Source organism: Mesoplodon densirostris, chromosome 19 (assembly GCF_025265405.1).
Source record: "Mesoplodon densirostris isolate mMesDen1 chromosome 19, mMesDen1 primary haplotype, whole genome shotgun sequence".
NCBI lineage: Eukaryota > Metazoa > Chordata > Mammalia > Artiodactyla > Ziphiidae > Mesoplodon > Mesoplodon densirostris.
Genome location: NC_082679.1, coordinates 12,341,917 through 12,357,534, shown reverse-complemented (window position 1 = coordinate 12,357,534; position 15,618 = coordinate 12,341,917). Strand labels below are relative to the sequence as shown.

Below are 15,618 nucleotides of genomic sequence, written 5' to 3'. Positions count from 1 at the left end.
ACGATAGTGCCTCTTAGGTCGTTCTCGGGAATAAACGTGTACGTGTATATGTAAAGCACTAAGAACCGTGCCCACAGTTAGCCGGGGTTGCTGTTTTTACTGTTGGGGAGGGGGGAGGGCAGTGGGGTGGAAGCAGGGCCAAGCCAGGAAGGCTCTGGAGAATCGGGGCGCCCCGTCCTCCGTCCTGCAGCGTTTGGGTCTGGGTTCGGGATGTCAGGGCCGGCTGACCTCGGAGACCTCCGCCTGCTCCTCCGCACCCGAGGTGGCAAGGGCCAGCGCCGGGAGCTGACGTCGGCCTTCAAGGCCCCATCACCCGCCCCACCCCCACCCCCACCCGCGCGCGCGCGCGCGCGCGCGCGCACACACACACACACACACACACACACACCCGGCGGCCTCCTCTGAGGGCGGAGCCCGGGAGCCCACCGCCCCGCCCCCACCCCCGCCCCTGCGCGCCGCGGGCCCGGGGCGCTGAGAGGGGCGCGCAGCGGAGCTCTCAGACCCCGTGCCCCCCAGGCCTAGACCCCTAGGAGCGCGGGGCTCACTGAGTTCCCCCACCCTGAGCGGCAGGATCGGGGAGGGTGTCGGTGCGGAGAGCCCAGGAGGTCCCGGCCTATGGCCGTGGGCTGTGAGTGAGAGGCGCAGCTTGGGGGGCCCCGCTCTTCTCCCGGGTCCTGGCGCTGGGGACAGGGAGGCAAAACCTTGGCCAGGAAATCGGCTCAAGCCAGGTTTGGACTGAGGGCGGGAGACTTGGGGACCCCCGCAGGGGGATTGTGAGGGCGAGAAGAATAGTCTCCGTGGTTGAGTTGTGTGGTGGGTTGGTGGTGTTATGGGGGAAGTGTGCAAAGGTGGATTCTGGTAAAACAAGAGGTGTCAGCGGAGCTGGTGGGTGTGGGCCATGGATGTGGGTGGAGAAAGAGAGGAGTGTGTGGCCCCGGGTGTTTGGGCAGATGTGCAAGGGAAGTGATGGGGACTGGGGAGAGTGTCCAGGCTGCATGTGTGGGAAGCCTGTGCATATATGTACATCTGGGGAGAATCTAATCCTGGGGGGATTAGGATGAATGTGCAAGGAGTTATTTGGGGTGAGTGTGTAAGACCGTTGGGAGCTCGTGTTTGGGGCAAGTATGCAAACAGTCCCTTGGGACGTGAATGCGCACAGGTGGAGGTGGGGATTGGGCTTGCCTGGATGGGTATGTGTGGCAGGGGACTTGGGTATTGAGAGTGTGCAGGCTTGGGGGCACAGGCGGTGTGTGAACTAAGCATCATTGGGGATGGGTGTGGGGGAGAGGGATGAGAGTGTCAACCCAGGATGGGTGTGTAGTTCATGGGCCAAGTAAGTATGTAAGGCATGGTTTGGAATAAATGTGCAACAGGTGTGTGGTTTTTGCCTGAGGAGAGAGAAGCCTGGAACTGAATGTCCAGAGTCCTGAGTTCTCTTCACAACTTGGACCAACCTCTGTTACTCTCTGGGCCTCGGTTTTACTATCTGTAAAATGGGTCTGAGGATGGTTCAGCTACCTAGTCTCTGCCTGGAGTCTCTCCAAAGCCAGGAGTCAGGGGAAGGATAAAAGTGAGACTTTTACAACTCGTCTTTTTCTTTCCCCTACTCCCAGGAAGCCCCTCTGGGAGCCTCTCCCGAGCCATGGACAACCCCAGTCTTCCAGAGCTCCAACAGCCTCTGCTGGTGGGTGTAGGCGGTGAGCCCCCTGTCCAGAAGCCTGGCGAGCCTGAGCCAGGGCCTCCCTTTCGAGAGACAGCCTTTGCAGAATCACTGAGGGGTTGGCAGTTCCTGCCACCATCTCTTCCTTCTGTGAGTGCTGTACTGGGGGAGCCAGGGCTCCCCGACCTTGAGGTAGGAGCAGGACCACTAATGTAGGCTACTTAGTGGGAGCTGGGGGAGGGGGCTGGAGGTGAATGCAGCTGTGGCCAACATCTGGCAGGCTGCTGGCCAACTCCAGCTGCCAGCTGCTGGCCTTGAGTCTCACTTCGCAACTGCGCGTGGCCTTCCAGGTGTGGTTTTTCCTGTTCTCCATCCCCCCTGGCTTCTTTACCTTTTCCTCTCCAGATTCATCTCTCATCTTTGTTCCCTTTGTGTCTGTTTTCCCTCTGATTTCTGACCCCCCTGTTCTCTATCAGTCCATCTCTTTCCAAAGCCGATGCATCTCTGTGCCTCTGTTTGCCCTGGTCTCTCTCTCTCTTTTTTCCAATTAATGTCATTTTTTATAATTTCTTATTCCTTGTGCATATTGTCAAGCTTGTCTTTTATTTGCTAAACATGGTTTTCCAGTTGCTATTGCCATATAAGAAATCACCCCAAAGCTTAGTAGCTTAAAACAACAATCATTATCATGGCTCATGGTTTCCATGGGTTGGGAACTTGGGAAGGACTTGGGTGGTTCTGCCTCAGGGTCTTTCATGAGGTTGCGGTCAGCCAGTGGCTAGAGCTGGAACAGTCAGGGTCTGAAGCAGCTGGGGTCTGGTTGACTAACTCTCTCTTAATGTAGTCTCAGGGCTTCTGCAGGAGTCTCCCCATGTGGGCTGGTTTGGGCTTACAGCATGGCGCCTTCAGGGCAGCCAGACTCCTTATGTGCCTCCAGCCTCCAGCAGGAGTGTTTCAGCAAAGCAGAAGCTGCCTCACCTTTTCTGACTTAACGCTTGCAAGTCGTGTTGCATTACTTCCACCACATTCTATCAATTACAAATGAATCATAGCCTGCCCAGACTCAAGGAAAGTGGACATAGACCTCACCCCTGATGAGAAGATTATCAGTCACACAGTAAGAAGAGCATGTGGGAGGGAAGAGATGGGTGTGGCCATTTTTGGAAACACAGTCTGCCACACTGTGGCAGTAAGCTTCGCTTTGACATGGTTTGTGTCAAAGAATCCCATTATTTGAAGACTTTGAGGGCCTTATTATTTCTGCTAGTTCTCCTCCACGGTTCCTGTCTGCCTGGTTATCTTTGACTGCATGCTGGTCACTGTATTTGGAAAATTGTTTTGAGGCCTAGAATGAAAGTACCTTCCTCAGGAGAGGATTTGGTTTGCTTTTGTCAGCTGTCTGGGGGTACTACCAGTTAAAGATCATTTTTAATCTAGTTCAAGGTCTGAATGAAAGCTTAATTTCTCATTCAGGGATTGATAAATGCCTGCAGGGCAGAAGGGGCCTTCTCTGTTCCTTTGACCTGTTAAATTAACCTTGATTTTCACTTCAGTTTTGGCTTTACAGTAACTCCTTAAAGTCTTGTGAGCTATTTGATGCAAGATTTTTAAAAATGTATTTTTAACTTAGAACCTGTAGTTTCAGCAGGCAGGTTTGTCCTAGTAATTTAGGCCACCAGAGCTGGCTCCCCTAATCGCCATCCTTTTGCAGGTTCCAGTCCCCATTGGTTTCTGTCGTCACTTCAGCGGTTTTTAACTCAAGAGCTTATAAGCAGCTGTAGTATCCATGTGTGGACCTGTGAACTTGAAATTGAACTCAAAGCTTTTGAGTGTGGGTGAGGCTTTTCCCTGGAGACAGGGTCCAGAGCTTCCCGTCAGAGGGATCCAGGATGTGGGCAAGTCAAGAGCCTACCTCTTGGAACATTTTTCTCTCTTGGTGTCTTTGGGGGCATGGGGAGTGGAGCAGTGGGGCAAGGAAGATGGGTGGAGATGACCACTTAAGACTGTCTCCTGCCCATAGGATGTGTCATCCAGTGACAGTGACTCGGACTGGGATGGGGGCGGCCTTCTCTCCCCACTCCTACCCCACGACCACCTTGGCTTGGCTGTCTTCTCCATGCTGTGCTGTTTCTGGCCTGTGGGCATTGCCACCTTCTGCCTGGCCCAGAAGGTCAGTCTGTGGGTGGAGCTGGGAGGGGGTTGGATATAGAAGAGAAAAATGCACTCGAAAGAAAAGAAAAAAAAGAGGAGGCATGCTTGGGGGAAAAAAAGTGATGGAGAAAAGGACTTACATAGAAACATTCAGGGGTAAAATGAGGCATTTTTCACAGAGGGCAGCCCAGAGTGGTGGTTAAGAACCTGAGCTCCAATCCTAGGCCTGCCACCCTCTGGTAAGGTTGTGGGCAAGCCACTTAAACTCCCGGTGCCTCATTTTCCTCATCTGTACAATGGGAATGAATAATTCCTGCCTCAGGGTCATTGTGAGGCTCAGCGAGTTAGAACTGTGGCATATAGTAATATATGCATATTTTTATTAATCACCCAGTATCCCCAGTGCCCAACTGTGCCTGACCCACAGTAGCTGCTCCCTGTTTTTGGAACATATGAATACATGGGTGTATTGGGTGGGGGAGGGGTCGGGCTGCGGGAAGCAGGGTGGGATGAGGGGATACCTGAGTCACCGCTGCCCAACGCCTCCACAGACCAACAAGGCTTGGGCCGAGGGGGACGTCCAGGGGGCAAGGGCCGCCTCCCGCCGCGCCTTCCTGCTGGGGGTCCTGGCTGTCGGGCTGGGCGTGTGCACGTACGCGGCCGCCCTGGTGAGCCTGGCCGCTTACCTCGCCTCCCGGGACCCGCCCTAGTTGCCCCTGCGGTCCCCACTGTGAACCCACGGGCCGCCCGCCCAGCGCGTCCGCGGTCAGAGTGGAGAATCCAGGTGGATGAGGCGGCAGCGCCCAGAAACGGGGAGGGAGTCGGTTCTCCCCCTCCCCCCCACCCCCCTTCCTGGAGGCCGCAAACAGCGATTAAACACCAGACACTCCTGCCGCCAAACCTCTGTCTGTGTGGGAAGGCGGAAGGGACGGGCCGGAGTGACAGGCTGCCCCCCGGGGTGCTTCCGGACACCTCAGAGCCAGAGAAGAGGGAATCCGAGGAAGCTCAGAGGGCTTCCAAATTGCAGAATATTCTCTTCACAACGTGGGTGATAGGTAGAGAATTAGAGAAAGCAAGGTTCCAAGGCCTTCCTCCTCCAAGTTCACTGTGTAACCTCTGCCCACGTACCTTCTGAGCCTCACTTTTCCTCATCTGCAAAATGGGACTAATTTCTCCCACACCTGGAGCAGCTCTGAAAACTAAAGAGTCATACAGTGTAAACAGCAACCTCCCCCAGAGCCCCCTCGCCAGCAAGTGGCAGAAATCCAACTTAGACTGCCTTATACGACAAACGGGAAGCTGAGGGAGAACTGGATTGAGGGCCTCAGATAAGAGTCTGGTCTCCCCATCTCTTGGCTTCACTGCACAGGCTCCACCTCGTGGGGGAGGAGAATGGAGCAGGCAGCTCTGGTACCCCAAAGATCCTCTTCCCCAGGCACCCTCTCATTGGCCCACCCGGGCTAGGAGGCAGCCCCATCACATAGGCAGAGACTGGGAAGGATGGGGCCTTCAGGCCTCAAAGTGCTGACACTGGCAGGCAAAATAGCCCTGTTCTGAGCTTATCAGAGGTACATTAAATGGAGCCTGATATTACCAAGTAATAAAGTGAGAGTGGTTTAGTTTTTTCATTCCACTTAATGCCATTTAATCTTGCTTCTTAGAAGAAAACACTATTCCTTGTTTGTGCTCTCCTGCGCGTCTTCACGGAGTGTAATTTCAAGCTAAAGATATTTATGCATTTCCTTCTTGTTTACTGGGGATGAAAATGACACCTGCTCAAAGGGGCAATTGTGGGCACCGTGTGGGCCAGTTTAAGCATGTGAAGTGTGCAGCAGTGGGCCCCCGGATGTGTCATAAAACCCTAAACGTCAGTGGCAGACAGGATCTGGCAGCCATGTGGCCCACCTGTGGGAACGTTATTCCTCGCTGGATGCGTCATCTTGGCTCCTGCCCCCTGCATGTGAGGGTGGGGATTAGTCAAATCAGAACTGAAAATACATCCATTTCCAAAAGCCCCTTAGGGGGTGCTATCACCCCTGAGAGAGAACCAACAGGCCTTGGCCACTTCCTTTCACAGACAGGGACCCGAGGTCCAGAATGCGCTGGCACCTCCAGTGTTTGTCTGCATAGTGAGGGCTCTGGGTCTGGACATTTTTTTTGGCCACACCACGTGGCACGTGAGATCCCCAACTAGGGATTGAAGCCGTGCCCCCTGCAGTGAACGCGTGGAGTCTTAACTGCTGGATGGCCAGGGAAGTCCCTGGGTCTGGACTCTTGAGTGGGGCCCGTGCTCCACCACTTAACTAGCTGGTGACCTCTGGCGGTTAACTGGCTTCTGAGCTTGTTCCCTTACCTTATTCTTTTTTTTTTTTTTTTTTTGCGGTACACGGGCCTCTCACTGCCGTGGCCTCCCCAGCCGCGGAGCCGGACACACAGGCCCAGCCGGTCATGGCTCATGGGCCCAGCCACTCCGCGGCATGTGGGATCTTCCCAGACCGGGGCACAAACCCGTGTCCCCTGCATCAGCAGGCGGACTCTCAACCACTGCGCCACCAGGGAAGCCCTCTTCCTTGAATTTTATTTATTTTTTTGGCTGCGTTGGGTCTTCGTTACTGCACGCAGGCTCTCTCTAGTTGCAGCGAGTGGGGGCTACTCTTGTCGTGGAGCACGGGTTCTAGGCACATGGGCTCAGCAGCTGTGGCACGTGGGCTCAGGAGTTGTGGCTCGAGGGCTCTAGAGCACAGGTTCAGTAGTTGTGATGCACAGGCTTAAGTGCTCCTTGGCATGTGGGATCTTCCCGGACCAGGGCTCGAACCCGTGTCCCCTGCACTGGCAGGCAGATCCGTAACCACTGCACCACCAGGGAAGTCCCTTGTTTCCTTACCTTAAAACAGAGACTGTAACAACAGCCACACCTCACAGGGTTGTCGGGTGGGTAAAAGCAGCATTCAGAGCCAGATTCCCCTCCGAGGCCCACGAAGCCCACGAAGCCCACTGCCTCCCTGACCACCTCCTTTACTCTCCTTAGCCCTCTGCTCCAGCCACACTGGCCACCTTGCTGGTCCTTGAACCTCTGCCCGTCTCTGCCAGGGGGTCCTCCCCCTACATGTCCATGAGTCCCTGAGTTTGTCCCTGGCCTCCTCCTGGGCTTCCCTCAGATGTTCCCCTCTCCACGGAGGTGTCCCCGACTGATGTATTAAATCTGCCCTCCCCCCGACTCACCTAAACCCGTCTTCCGTTTGTTTTTAAATAGCATCCACCATCCAAAAAACACCAATTTTATTTGTCTATCACGTCACTGCTCCTCGAACCTGGGATGTGGGCCTCCTTCACTGCTGAGGCCTCAGCACCCAGCAGGGCCTGCACACTCTAACAGCAGTCCCACTTCACTGGGCTGTCAGAATGAGTAGATTCAGTCAATAAATGAACCATCCTACTAGCGTTTTCCTGGGGTGGGGTGGGGTCTGTGCCCCCCGGGCCCAGGGGCTGGCTATAGCCACTTTCTCAGCAGGGCTGGGCTACCAGTTCATTTGACGCTGGAGGTGGTGGGAGGGGCACCTTGCCCCAGCGTGCCTCAGCTCTTCGAGTAACGCCTCTGCAGAGATTCCCGGTAGAAGCGGAAGACGTGCTGGGAGGCAGCCTGGGCTGCAGCCAGGCACTGCTGGAGCTGGGAAGGGAGGGGGCTCAGTGCTGCGGGCCCAGGCCTGCACCCACACGGCCTGACGGGCCCCACCTCCCTGTTCACCGGGAGCCCCGCCCCCCAAGGGGAGGCAGGTGGAGCGGGGATTACTCCCTGTGCATTTCCTTCTTCCCCACTTCATGGGCTCCTTCAAGGGGAAGGCCTCAGGGGTCAGGTTCCAGCAGCTCCAGGCCCTCAGACCAAAGGCATCAGGCATCCTGACCCCTGGACGTGACCCCAACCTTGTTGAGTTCCGGGGCCAGATTGGAATTTTAGAGCCACAGGCCCTGTGACTCCAAATAGTCTTAAAAGCCATGGAACCTGAGACCCCAAATCTTTACTGCCTTGTATACCTGGATTCACAGGAGGGCCAGGTGGGAAATATTCTTGGAGACCATTTGGCCCAACAGGTGCCCAACTCTGTTTTTCAGACACCCCGAGTTCCGGGGTGCACAGCTCTGAGCTGGAAGCTGGGAGGCCTCCAGGTGCCCCCATCTCTTGATTTCAACCTGTGCCCCTCTTCTCATAAATTGGTCTTCCCTTTAAAATGCCCACAAAGGTTTCTATGGCTACAAAGTTTGAAAACTCCTATTTACAGAAGGGATGCAAGGACGGGGCCCTCCTTAAGCTTCCTAGGATTGGGACAGGACCTCATGTCAGGTGGGTGGGAAGGATCTGGCATTCACCCCCAATTGCACAGTGGTACCTCAGCATCAGAGTAGAGCCCCTTGGTGGTGGACATCAGCAGTTTCTGTTCCACGCTGTCAAGTGCAAAGGTCAGGACTGCCCGGGCCTCCTAGGGATGAGGGGTACAAGGTGGGGGACCTGGGACTCTCTCTTCAGACACATTCTTAGCTGGTCCCCAAAAAAGTGTATTTTTAAAATTTTTGGTCTACATACCACCCGTTCCCTGCTTCCTTGAGTAATCGCTACCCATGCCAAATTCCACCACATGGTTCTGACAGGGGCTTCCGAGCACAGTATCCTGCGCCACAGGGGCAGCAGCCACAGTGCCGGTCGTTCCCCGGTGCCTCCCATCTCCCTGCAGCGCTCTGTACCCCTGGGGCTGGAAGCCAGCAAACTACATTTCCCAGATTCCCCTGCCAGTTAGGTTCTACCAGGAATCTGGTGGGAGACTGGGAGGGAGGATTGCAGCAGGAGTTTGGGGTATATCACCTGCCACAGGAGGCATGGAGATGGGGTGGGTTCTGGACTTCAGCAGCCAGGGCAAAGCCAGACCATCTCTGTGCATCTAGATCTGACTGCACCAGTGTCTCCACCAGTACAGAGCAGGAGCTGGCTTCCGGCTTCTCATCTCTGGGTGTCCTCTCTTCTTCCCCTTTGCTCCTTCAGCTCTTCCAATATGGTTATAGCTAGTTCCCTGCATTAAATTCTGTCTGAAATCCCCCAAGGGGTTTCTGCTTTCCCAACTGGATGTGACTGTTACAGTCCTGAGCAGATAACTGGGAATAACCAGAACCCTAGCACACTGTGATCTTGAGCCAATGAAGAAAAAACTCTTTCCTCCTTTGCTTTTTTTTTTTTTTTTTTTTTTGCGGTACGCGGGCCTCTCACTGTTGTGGCCTCTCCTGTTGCGGAGCACAGGCCCCGGACGCACAGGCTCAGCGGCCATGGCTCACGGGCCCAGCCGCTCCGCGGCACGTGGGATCCTCCCAGACCGGGGCACAAACCCGCGTCCCCTGCATTGGCAGGCGGACTCTCAACCACTGTGCCACCAGGGAAGCCCTGCTTTTGTTTTTGAACCTCTTAAAATCAGTTCCCTTTTTGCTTCAGCAGGTTAGAGCTGGGTTTCCAGCACTTGCCAAGATGAACAGGGCAGAGCTTGCCAGCTGAGACTGAGGTGGTACAAGCCAACTGTTTTGGAGAAGTGAGGCCTAGAGGAGGAGAGGAGGAGTGTCTACCCAAGGCCTTTGACCACCCCCCCCTTCATACCTACCTTTTCTTGCTTGGCTGTGGGGTCCAGCAGGAGGGTCCCATCAGAGTCCAGAGCACAGGTGACCCCACAGAAGAGGGCCCGCATGGGCACACCTGCGTCCACCAGTGCCATGCAGGCGGCATTCAGGCAACAGGCCAGGAGCTGAGTGCCACAGGCAGTGGTTAAGAGTTTCTTTTTTTTCTTCCTTTTTTTTGGCCGCACTGTGAAGCTTGTGGGATCTTAGTTCCCCAACCGGGGATTGAACCCAGGCCCTCAGTAGTGAGAGAGCAGAGTCCTAACCACTGGACCACTGGGGAATTCCCAGGTTAAGAGTTTCTACTGGAGGGCTGGTCAGCAGAACATATCCATACCTCCATTCACCCTGCCAGTGCCTGGAGCAGACATCACTAATTGATCACAGAAAGGCAGAGTAGTTCTGGGATCAAGTATCCTTGGGTTCCAGACCTGAATTTGCCACCTCTAAGCTGTGTGACCTTGAGCAAGTTATGTATTCCCTCTGAGCCTCAAGCAGGGATCATAATGATATTCGACAGATATGCACCTTCAGGGAAACGGAGGGCAGAAGCCTTCCAAGATCACACAAGGAGGCAGTGGCAGAGCCAGGCCTGGAGCTGGGGTATCTAGAGCATGCGGTGCTACCAGGCGATAGACGGGCAGGGTGACAGAGGGAGGGGTCGGTGTCCTCAGGGAGCCCACAGCGCAGGGGAGAGGTGTGGCCCTGGCATAGTGCAAGGTGAGCACAGGCCTGAGTCAGACAGGTGGCGCCACCTCAGTTTGCTCAAGTCTTTCCTCCCCAGGGCCCAGCTTCACTATCAGTCAGTCCCACCTCTGCCACTGACCCTCCATTGCCTCCCCTCTGTGAAATGGGTTCGCAACAGTCCTCCTCTTCCCTCATCTGTGAACTGTCTGCCCAACGCAGGGCCATGCCTGCAAAGCCGTCTAGTAATGCCCATTTCTGGTCCTTGGCCTCTACCTTTCTCTACCTCTACCCAAACCACAGCGATCTTTCAAGGCTGAGCTGCTGAACCTAAGGTTCTACCTGCTCAGGGCTCCCCTGGTGTTGAGCCTCAAATCCAAGCTCAGGGTCAGAGTTGAGGTCACTGGCACAGGCTTTGGATTCTGGAGGACTTCCTGGAGGAGGTGGCCTGGGGGAAAGGATACAGAGCCAGCATCGCTGACGACCTGCAGCACCACGGTTATGGAGGTGCGGGGGTGCAGAGCTCCCAGTACCACCGCTTCACAAGTGTTTCTGATCAGCCGCTCCCGGCTCTTCTCCGCTACGCCTGGGGAAATCAGGGGTGGGGTGGGGTTGTCAGACGACTCTTCCCTTCCATCTGGCTCACCTTCCTCCATATGCCCCACCCAAGCCCTCTGGAAAAGGGCCTGCAGTCCCAGTCCGGGTTGCTGAAAGACCCTGAATGGACGACAGAGGAGTCCCAGTGGGAAGGAGGCAGGGCCTGACTGCCACCCACCCGACCCCTGCCACTTCCAGCACCCACCAAGGGAGCCTCCCGGGGAGGAGAACCTTTGAGCTCCCACGTCCAGTGCTGCTGTCCACTCCCATCCCAGTGGGCCCAGCCCTGGGGAGTGAGGGGGACGGAGTAAAAGAGTGGAAAAACAGGTTAATGGAAAGGCGGAGAGATGGAGCCAGGAAAGAGGAGGGGAAAGTGAAGATGGAGAGAGACAGGGAGAAAGAGAGAAAAGTGACAGAAACAGGGACTCAGAAGCAGAGAGTTGGAGAAAGAGACAGATATAGCTGAGGGCAGGGGACTTCCCTGGTGGTCCAGTGGGTAAGATTCCACGCACCCAAAGCAGGGGGCCCAGGTTCGATCCCTGGTCGGGGAACTAGATCCCACATGCATGCCGCAACTAAGACCCGGCACAGCCAAAATAAATAAATATTAAAAAAAAAAAAAGGGAAGAAATAGCCGAGGGGTGATGAGAGGGAGGGGTAAGGGAGACACCGGGTGAGAGGCCCAATTACCAGGCAGACCGATCTTCGGCCTCAGGGTCACCTCCAGTGTGGCCTTGTTGAAGATCTCTTTGCTGACTTTCACCTCTGCTGGCCCGTACACGCCTGCCAGGACGGAGGTATCCCCTGGGGAGACAGCATGGGAGGTCTCACCCAAATCTTCCCTGCCTCTGGGGCCCAACGCCTGGCACTTAACATTGTGGGCCCTGAGCCAGGTGGCCAGGGTTGCCCACATCACCCTCACTGTGGCCCACCATTTGTTGGTAGTGATTCTTTGAGCACTTGCTTCATTTCTCTGCCTCCACTTCCTCATCTGTAAAATGGGGATAACTACAGTACCTCCCTCACAGCTGTGAGGATTACATGAGATAAAAAGAAAACCACTTGCGACTGTGCCTGTAAGTGTTGAGTGCCCAAAAGACTTTAGCTATTATTATAAATTTTAATGGGAAGTTCTTCCTGAGAGCTAAACTTTCTCCCTCTTACCGCTGCTGGTCCCAACTTCTCCATCCAAAGCTTCCCTTAGCCCAGCTCTCTTCCCTCTGGCTCACATCCCGAAACTGTGCAGCAGTCAGGACACCTGAGAAAGAGATAAATATCTGGGGGTGGGTCCTGACACCTGCTTATTTCCTCCTGGCTCTGTAACCTCAGCTGATTTTGCTCACTTCTCTGGGCCTTAGTTTCACCATCTGCAGAATGAGGAGACTGGACCTCAGCAGCAGCTTGCAAACTTTTCTGACTCTAACTCCCAATAAGAAATACATTTTAGAGCAGGACCTAAAACTCACCCAAAATGGAACAAAAGCCTCACAAAACAACTCTTACCGTTATTGCTTTGATATACTCTGATATCTTCTACTCTATTCCAGTTAAAAATAACCACTAATGACGCAGTGGTTCTCAACCCTGGCTGCACAATGGACTCACTGCGTAGCTTTAAAAGATACTGATGCCCAGGTCCCTCCCCGAGAGAGCCTAATTCCATTGCTGGGGGCTGGGGCTCAGGCACCAGCAGCCTCAGAGCTCCACAGGCCATTCTACTGTGTAGCTGGGCCTGCAACCTGCAGTGGGAAGAAACGGAGCTCCAGCAAAGCTTCAAAACACTGGCCTGCAATCAGAATCACCACAGCAATTAATTCAAAACTGTAGAAGGCCAGCCTTAGTCGGAGTGGGTAGGTTCTGAGGCTTTGCATTTTTTTTTTTTGCCGTACGCTGGCCTCTCACCGTTGTGGCCTCTCCCGTTGCGGAGCACAGGCTCTGGACGCGCAGGCTCAGCGGCCATGGCTCACGGGCCCAGCCGCTCCGCGGCATGTGGGATCTTCCTGGACCAGGGCACGAACCTGTGTCCCCTGCATCGGCAGGCGGACTCTCAACCACTGCGCCACCAGGGAAGCCCGAGGCTTTGCATTTTAACCTCATCAGAGATTCTGAGGCCAGAAGCATGTGGGACACACTTTTGAAGGTCTGCAAAGGACCCTGCTCCAGGGTCCTGGGCTTTGGGGTTTTAGAACACAAAAGGGGCTCAGTATTTCTTAAGCTCTAAGAAACTCCAGGCATCTGCATTTAGCGAGAGAGCTAAGCCTTGGGGAGGTCCCGGGTAGAGGCCTTTATTCCCCTGGGGTTGGCGGGGAGGAGCTGCCACACAATGGAGGGGATTCTCTTGGCTCCAGGAGAATGCACCCGAAGGGGGGAATTATCCAAGCAGAACTAGAGCCACACTGGGGCCTTCCTTCCTGTTACTACAGATGAGCTGTTTGTGGTTCACGTGAGCACAAGAGTTCCTCCCCTCTGGACCCCACATCCATCTAACTCCTGCCCCATTTCTCTGATCCTCTTACAGCAAAGCTCCTGAAAAGCTGTCTCCACTCGCTGACTCTTTCTTTTCCTCCTTGACCCCATCCCTCCACCAGAACAGCTCTTGACTGCGCTACCACCAATGACATACGTCCAAGTTGTCAACCCACAGGTCTAGCCCATCCTCACGTGATACAGCCTCTCAGTAGGACTAATGCAGTTGGTTGGCCCTTACAGCTCAAACACGTTCTTCTCTGGGCCCCAGGTCACCGCCCTCTCTTGGTTTTCCTCCGACCTTACTAGCTGCTCCTTCTCAGTGTCTTCTCCTAGCTCTGCACAAGCTAGAAGACCCAGGGCTTAGTCCTGGGACCGCTTCTCTTCTCCATCTATACTGATTTTCTCGCTGATCCCATCCAATCGGTAGCTTGAAATACCATTTATAGACGAAGGATTCCAAATTCCAGACTTGTACGTCCGACTGCCCAGTCCACACTGCCACGGGGATGTCTACTATGCACTGTAAATTTAATGTTCCAAACTTATCTCATCTTCTCCCAGCACAGCTGATCTGGGAAAAAAACTTTCACGTTATTCCTGACTCTTTTTTTCATATCCCCAAACCAAACCATCTGCAAAATCTGTCCGTTTTACCTTCAGAATCTCACCACCTGCACCGCTCCCACTCTGGTCTGAGCCACCCTTACCTCCCCCTTTCCCCCTCTAACCTCAACAGTGCAGCCAGAGAGATTCTGTTAATATATATTCAGATCATGTCACATGGCTCCATTCTCAATCACTAGGCCTTATAGGACGGGCAGGCCTCCTTACCTCCCTCCCGCCTCCTGTCTCTGCTGTAGCCACACTTGTCCCCTGACTATTCCTCACCAGGCAAGTTTTGGCCTCAGGGCCTTTACCCCTGTGGTTCCCAATGCTTGGTAAGCTTTCCTCTTGATCTCTTTAGGGTTTGCTTCCTTACCTTTAGGTTTTTATTCAGAAGGTACCATCTCAGTGAGGCCTTTCCTTACCATCCTAATTAAGACTGCAACCCTCTCTGGCACACCCTAATCCTCTTCCCTACTATATTTTTCTCCACAGCATTTTACTATATATTTTACGTAGTTATCTTTTGTCTGTCTCTTTGACTAGGATGTAAACTCCATTAGGGCAGGAATTTAAAAAAAATTTTTTATCCATGTATTCTCAGTGCTAGCAAAAATACATGTGTTCAATGAAGGAATGAGTGAAAACAGGTTCTGTACCTGGGTCTGAGGTAACGCCCTAAGGCAGGGCCTGAAGCATTTATGGGGGTGATCCTTAGGCCTGGCTCCAGAAGAATATTTCCCGGGGTCAGGGAGGTGAGTCTAGTCTGAGAATTATTTAGCTAGGGGAAGGGGATATTTACCTAATAGGTAAGACCTGCCCCAATCTTAGGGATATAGGAAGAATTGTGTATCCCAGTCAAAGGGATATTTACCCAATGGGTGGGGTGGGGCTGGGGACATCACCCTCAATCTGATAAGTATCCACTTCGGTAGAAGATCTGCCATGGGTCCAGGGAGTAATTAAACCGCTAGTGGTGATTTGCCAGTCTACCGGGTATTTATGCGAACCAAGGGGTTTGCCTCACCCTGGGATGTATGGACGCAGGGTGCGTGTGTGGGAGGCGGGGGAGGAACCTAGTCAAGGGAGACACCCGGGTAAGGAGATTTCCCCCATTCTGGAGTATTCGTTCTTAAGAGGAGGTCTGCCCCTCTCTCATTCTGAGTACTTACCAAAGTGGAAATACCTTCTCCCGGCTAGTATGGAGAGAGAGGTATATGTCTACTGACGTATGCAGTAGTATCCACCTCGGCAAGAAATGCACCAGTCCAGGAGGAATATTTACCAGCTAGCACAGTACACTGTAACCGCGCCCTAAAACGAATACGACCTGGGTGAGTTCCTACCTTGCAGGAAAGAGGCCGAGCCATCGGGCCGGGACAACAAATTCTGTTCGCAGGCAAAGTTCCGGAGGCTACAACCGGGACCCCGAGGGCCGGACTCTATTCCAGACTCAGCGCGGATCTTAGTCTCAGTCTGCATCGCGCCCTCCATCGCCCCGGAGCCCATGTGCAGCCGGGATTGTCGCTTCCGTCCAGAAGCGCGCGCTTGCGTACAGACTGCGTACCTAGTGCGCACGCGCCGACCCGGGGTCGGGGGTGTTTCCAGGATCGGCTCCCGCACGTGGCTCCGCGTTTACTAACAATTTGGTCCCTCCTACTCCCCCCTCGAAAGTCCAGGAAAGCCATTGGACAGAAGAGAAGAGAGGGAAGGCCTTGACATGTCCTACCCGAGGTCCCCGGGTCCTGAAACCCTGAGGCTCTGGTCAGGTTGCCCTCTTCTTTGCCTGTTACAGGAACAACTGC

At 54.2% G+C, this 15,618-nt stretch overlaps 2 protein-coding genes across 4 annotated transcripts; one reads left to right on the top strand and one right to left on the bottom strand.

The window, feature by feature from the left end:
• The first annotated feature begins 1,642 nt into the window (after positions 1-1,642).
• TMEM91 (transmembrane protein 91) lies at positions 1,643-4,521 on the top strand. Its single transcript, XM_060083488.1, has 3 exons — positions 1,643-1,852; positions 3,681-3,830; positions 4,363-4,521. Exons 1-3 carry the CDS (start codon positions 1,643-1,645, stop codon positions 4,519-4,521), a joined length of 519 nt encoding a protein of 172 aa, XP_059939471.1.
• Positions 4,522-5,426: 905 nt separating this feature from the next.
• Positions 5,427-15,340, bottom strand: EXOSC5 (exosome component 5). 3 transcript variants are annotated; one of them, XM_060083921.1, is made up of 6 exons: positions 15,160-15,340; positions 11,432-11,545; positions 10,609-10,730; positions 9,448-9,588; positions 8,197-8,286; positions 5,427-5,765 (listed from the first exon to the last, which is right to left on the bottom strand). In XM_060083921.1, exons 1-6 carry the CDS (start codon positions 15,320-15,322, stop codon positions 5,673-5,675), a joined length of 723 nt encoding a protein of 240 aa, XP_059939904.1. In that variant the 5' UTR covers positions 15,323-15,340; the 3' UTR covers positions 5,427-5,672. The 3 variants fall into 3 exon arrangements, with proteins under 3 accessions (XP_059939904.1, XP_059939905.1, XP_059939902.1); XM_060083919.1 differs by lacking the exon at positions 5,427-5,765 and adding an exon at positions 7,076-7,478; XM_060083922.1 differs by lacking the exon at positions 8,197-8,286.
• Positions 15,341-15,618: the final 278 nt, after the last annotated feature.

What these genes read in the sequence shown, in the direction of transcription:
- EXOSC5 (XM_060083921.1), bottom strand. Translation starts at nt 15,322, where the DNA reads ATGGGCTCCGGGGCGATGGAGGGCGCGATGCAGACTGAGACTAAGATC. An exon ending in CTCGGCCTCTTTCCTGCAAG is followed by an intron (nt 11,546 to 15,159) that starts GTAGGAACTCAC and finishes CTGTCTCCCCAG; the next exon opens with GGGATACCTCCGTCCTGGCA. An exon ending in TCGTCAGCGATGCTGGCTCT is followed by an intron (nt 9,589 to 10,608) that starts GTATCCTTTCCC and finishes TGTGGCACTCAG; the next exon opens with CTCCTGGCCTGTTGCCTGAA.
- TMEM91 (XM_060083488.1), top strand. Translation starts at nt 1,643, where the DNA reads ATGGACAACCCCAGTCTTCCAGAGCTCCAACAGCCTCTGCTGGTGGGT. An exon ending in CAGGGCTCCCCGACCTTGAG is followed by an intron (nt 1,853 to 3,680) that starts GTAGGAGCAGGA and finishes TCCTGCCCATAG; the next exon opens with GATGTGTCATCCAGTGACAG. An exon ending in CCTTCTGCCTGGCCCAGAAG is followed by an intron (nt 3,831 to 4,362) that starts GTCAGTCTGTGG and finishes ACGCCTCCACAG; the next exon opens with ACCAACAAGGCTTGGGCCGA.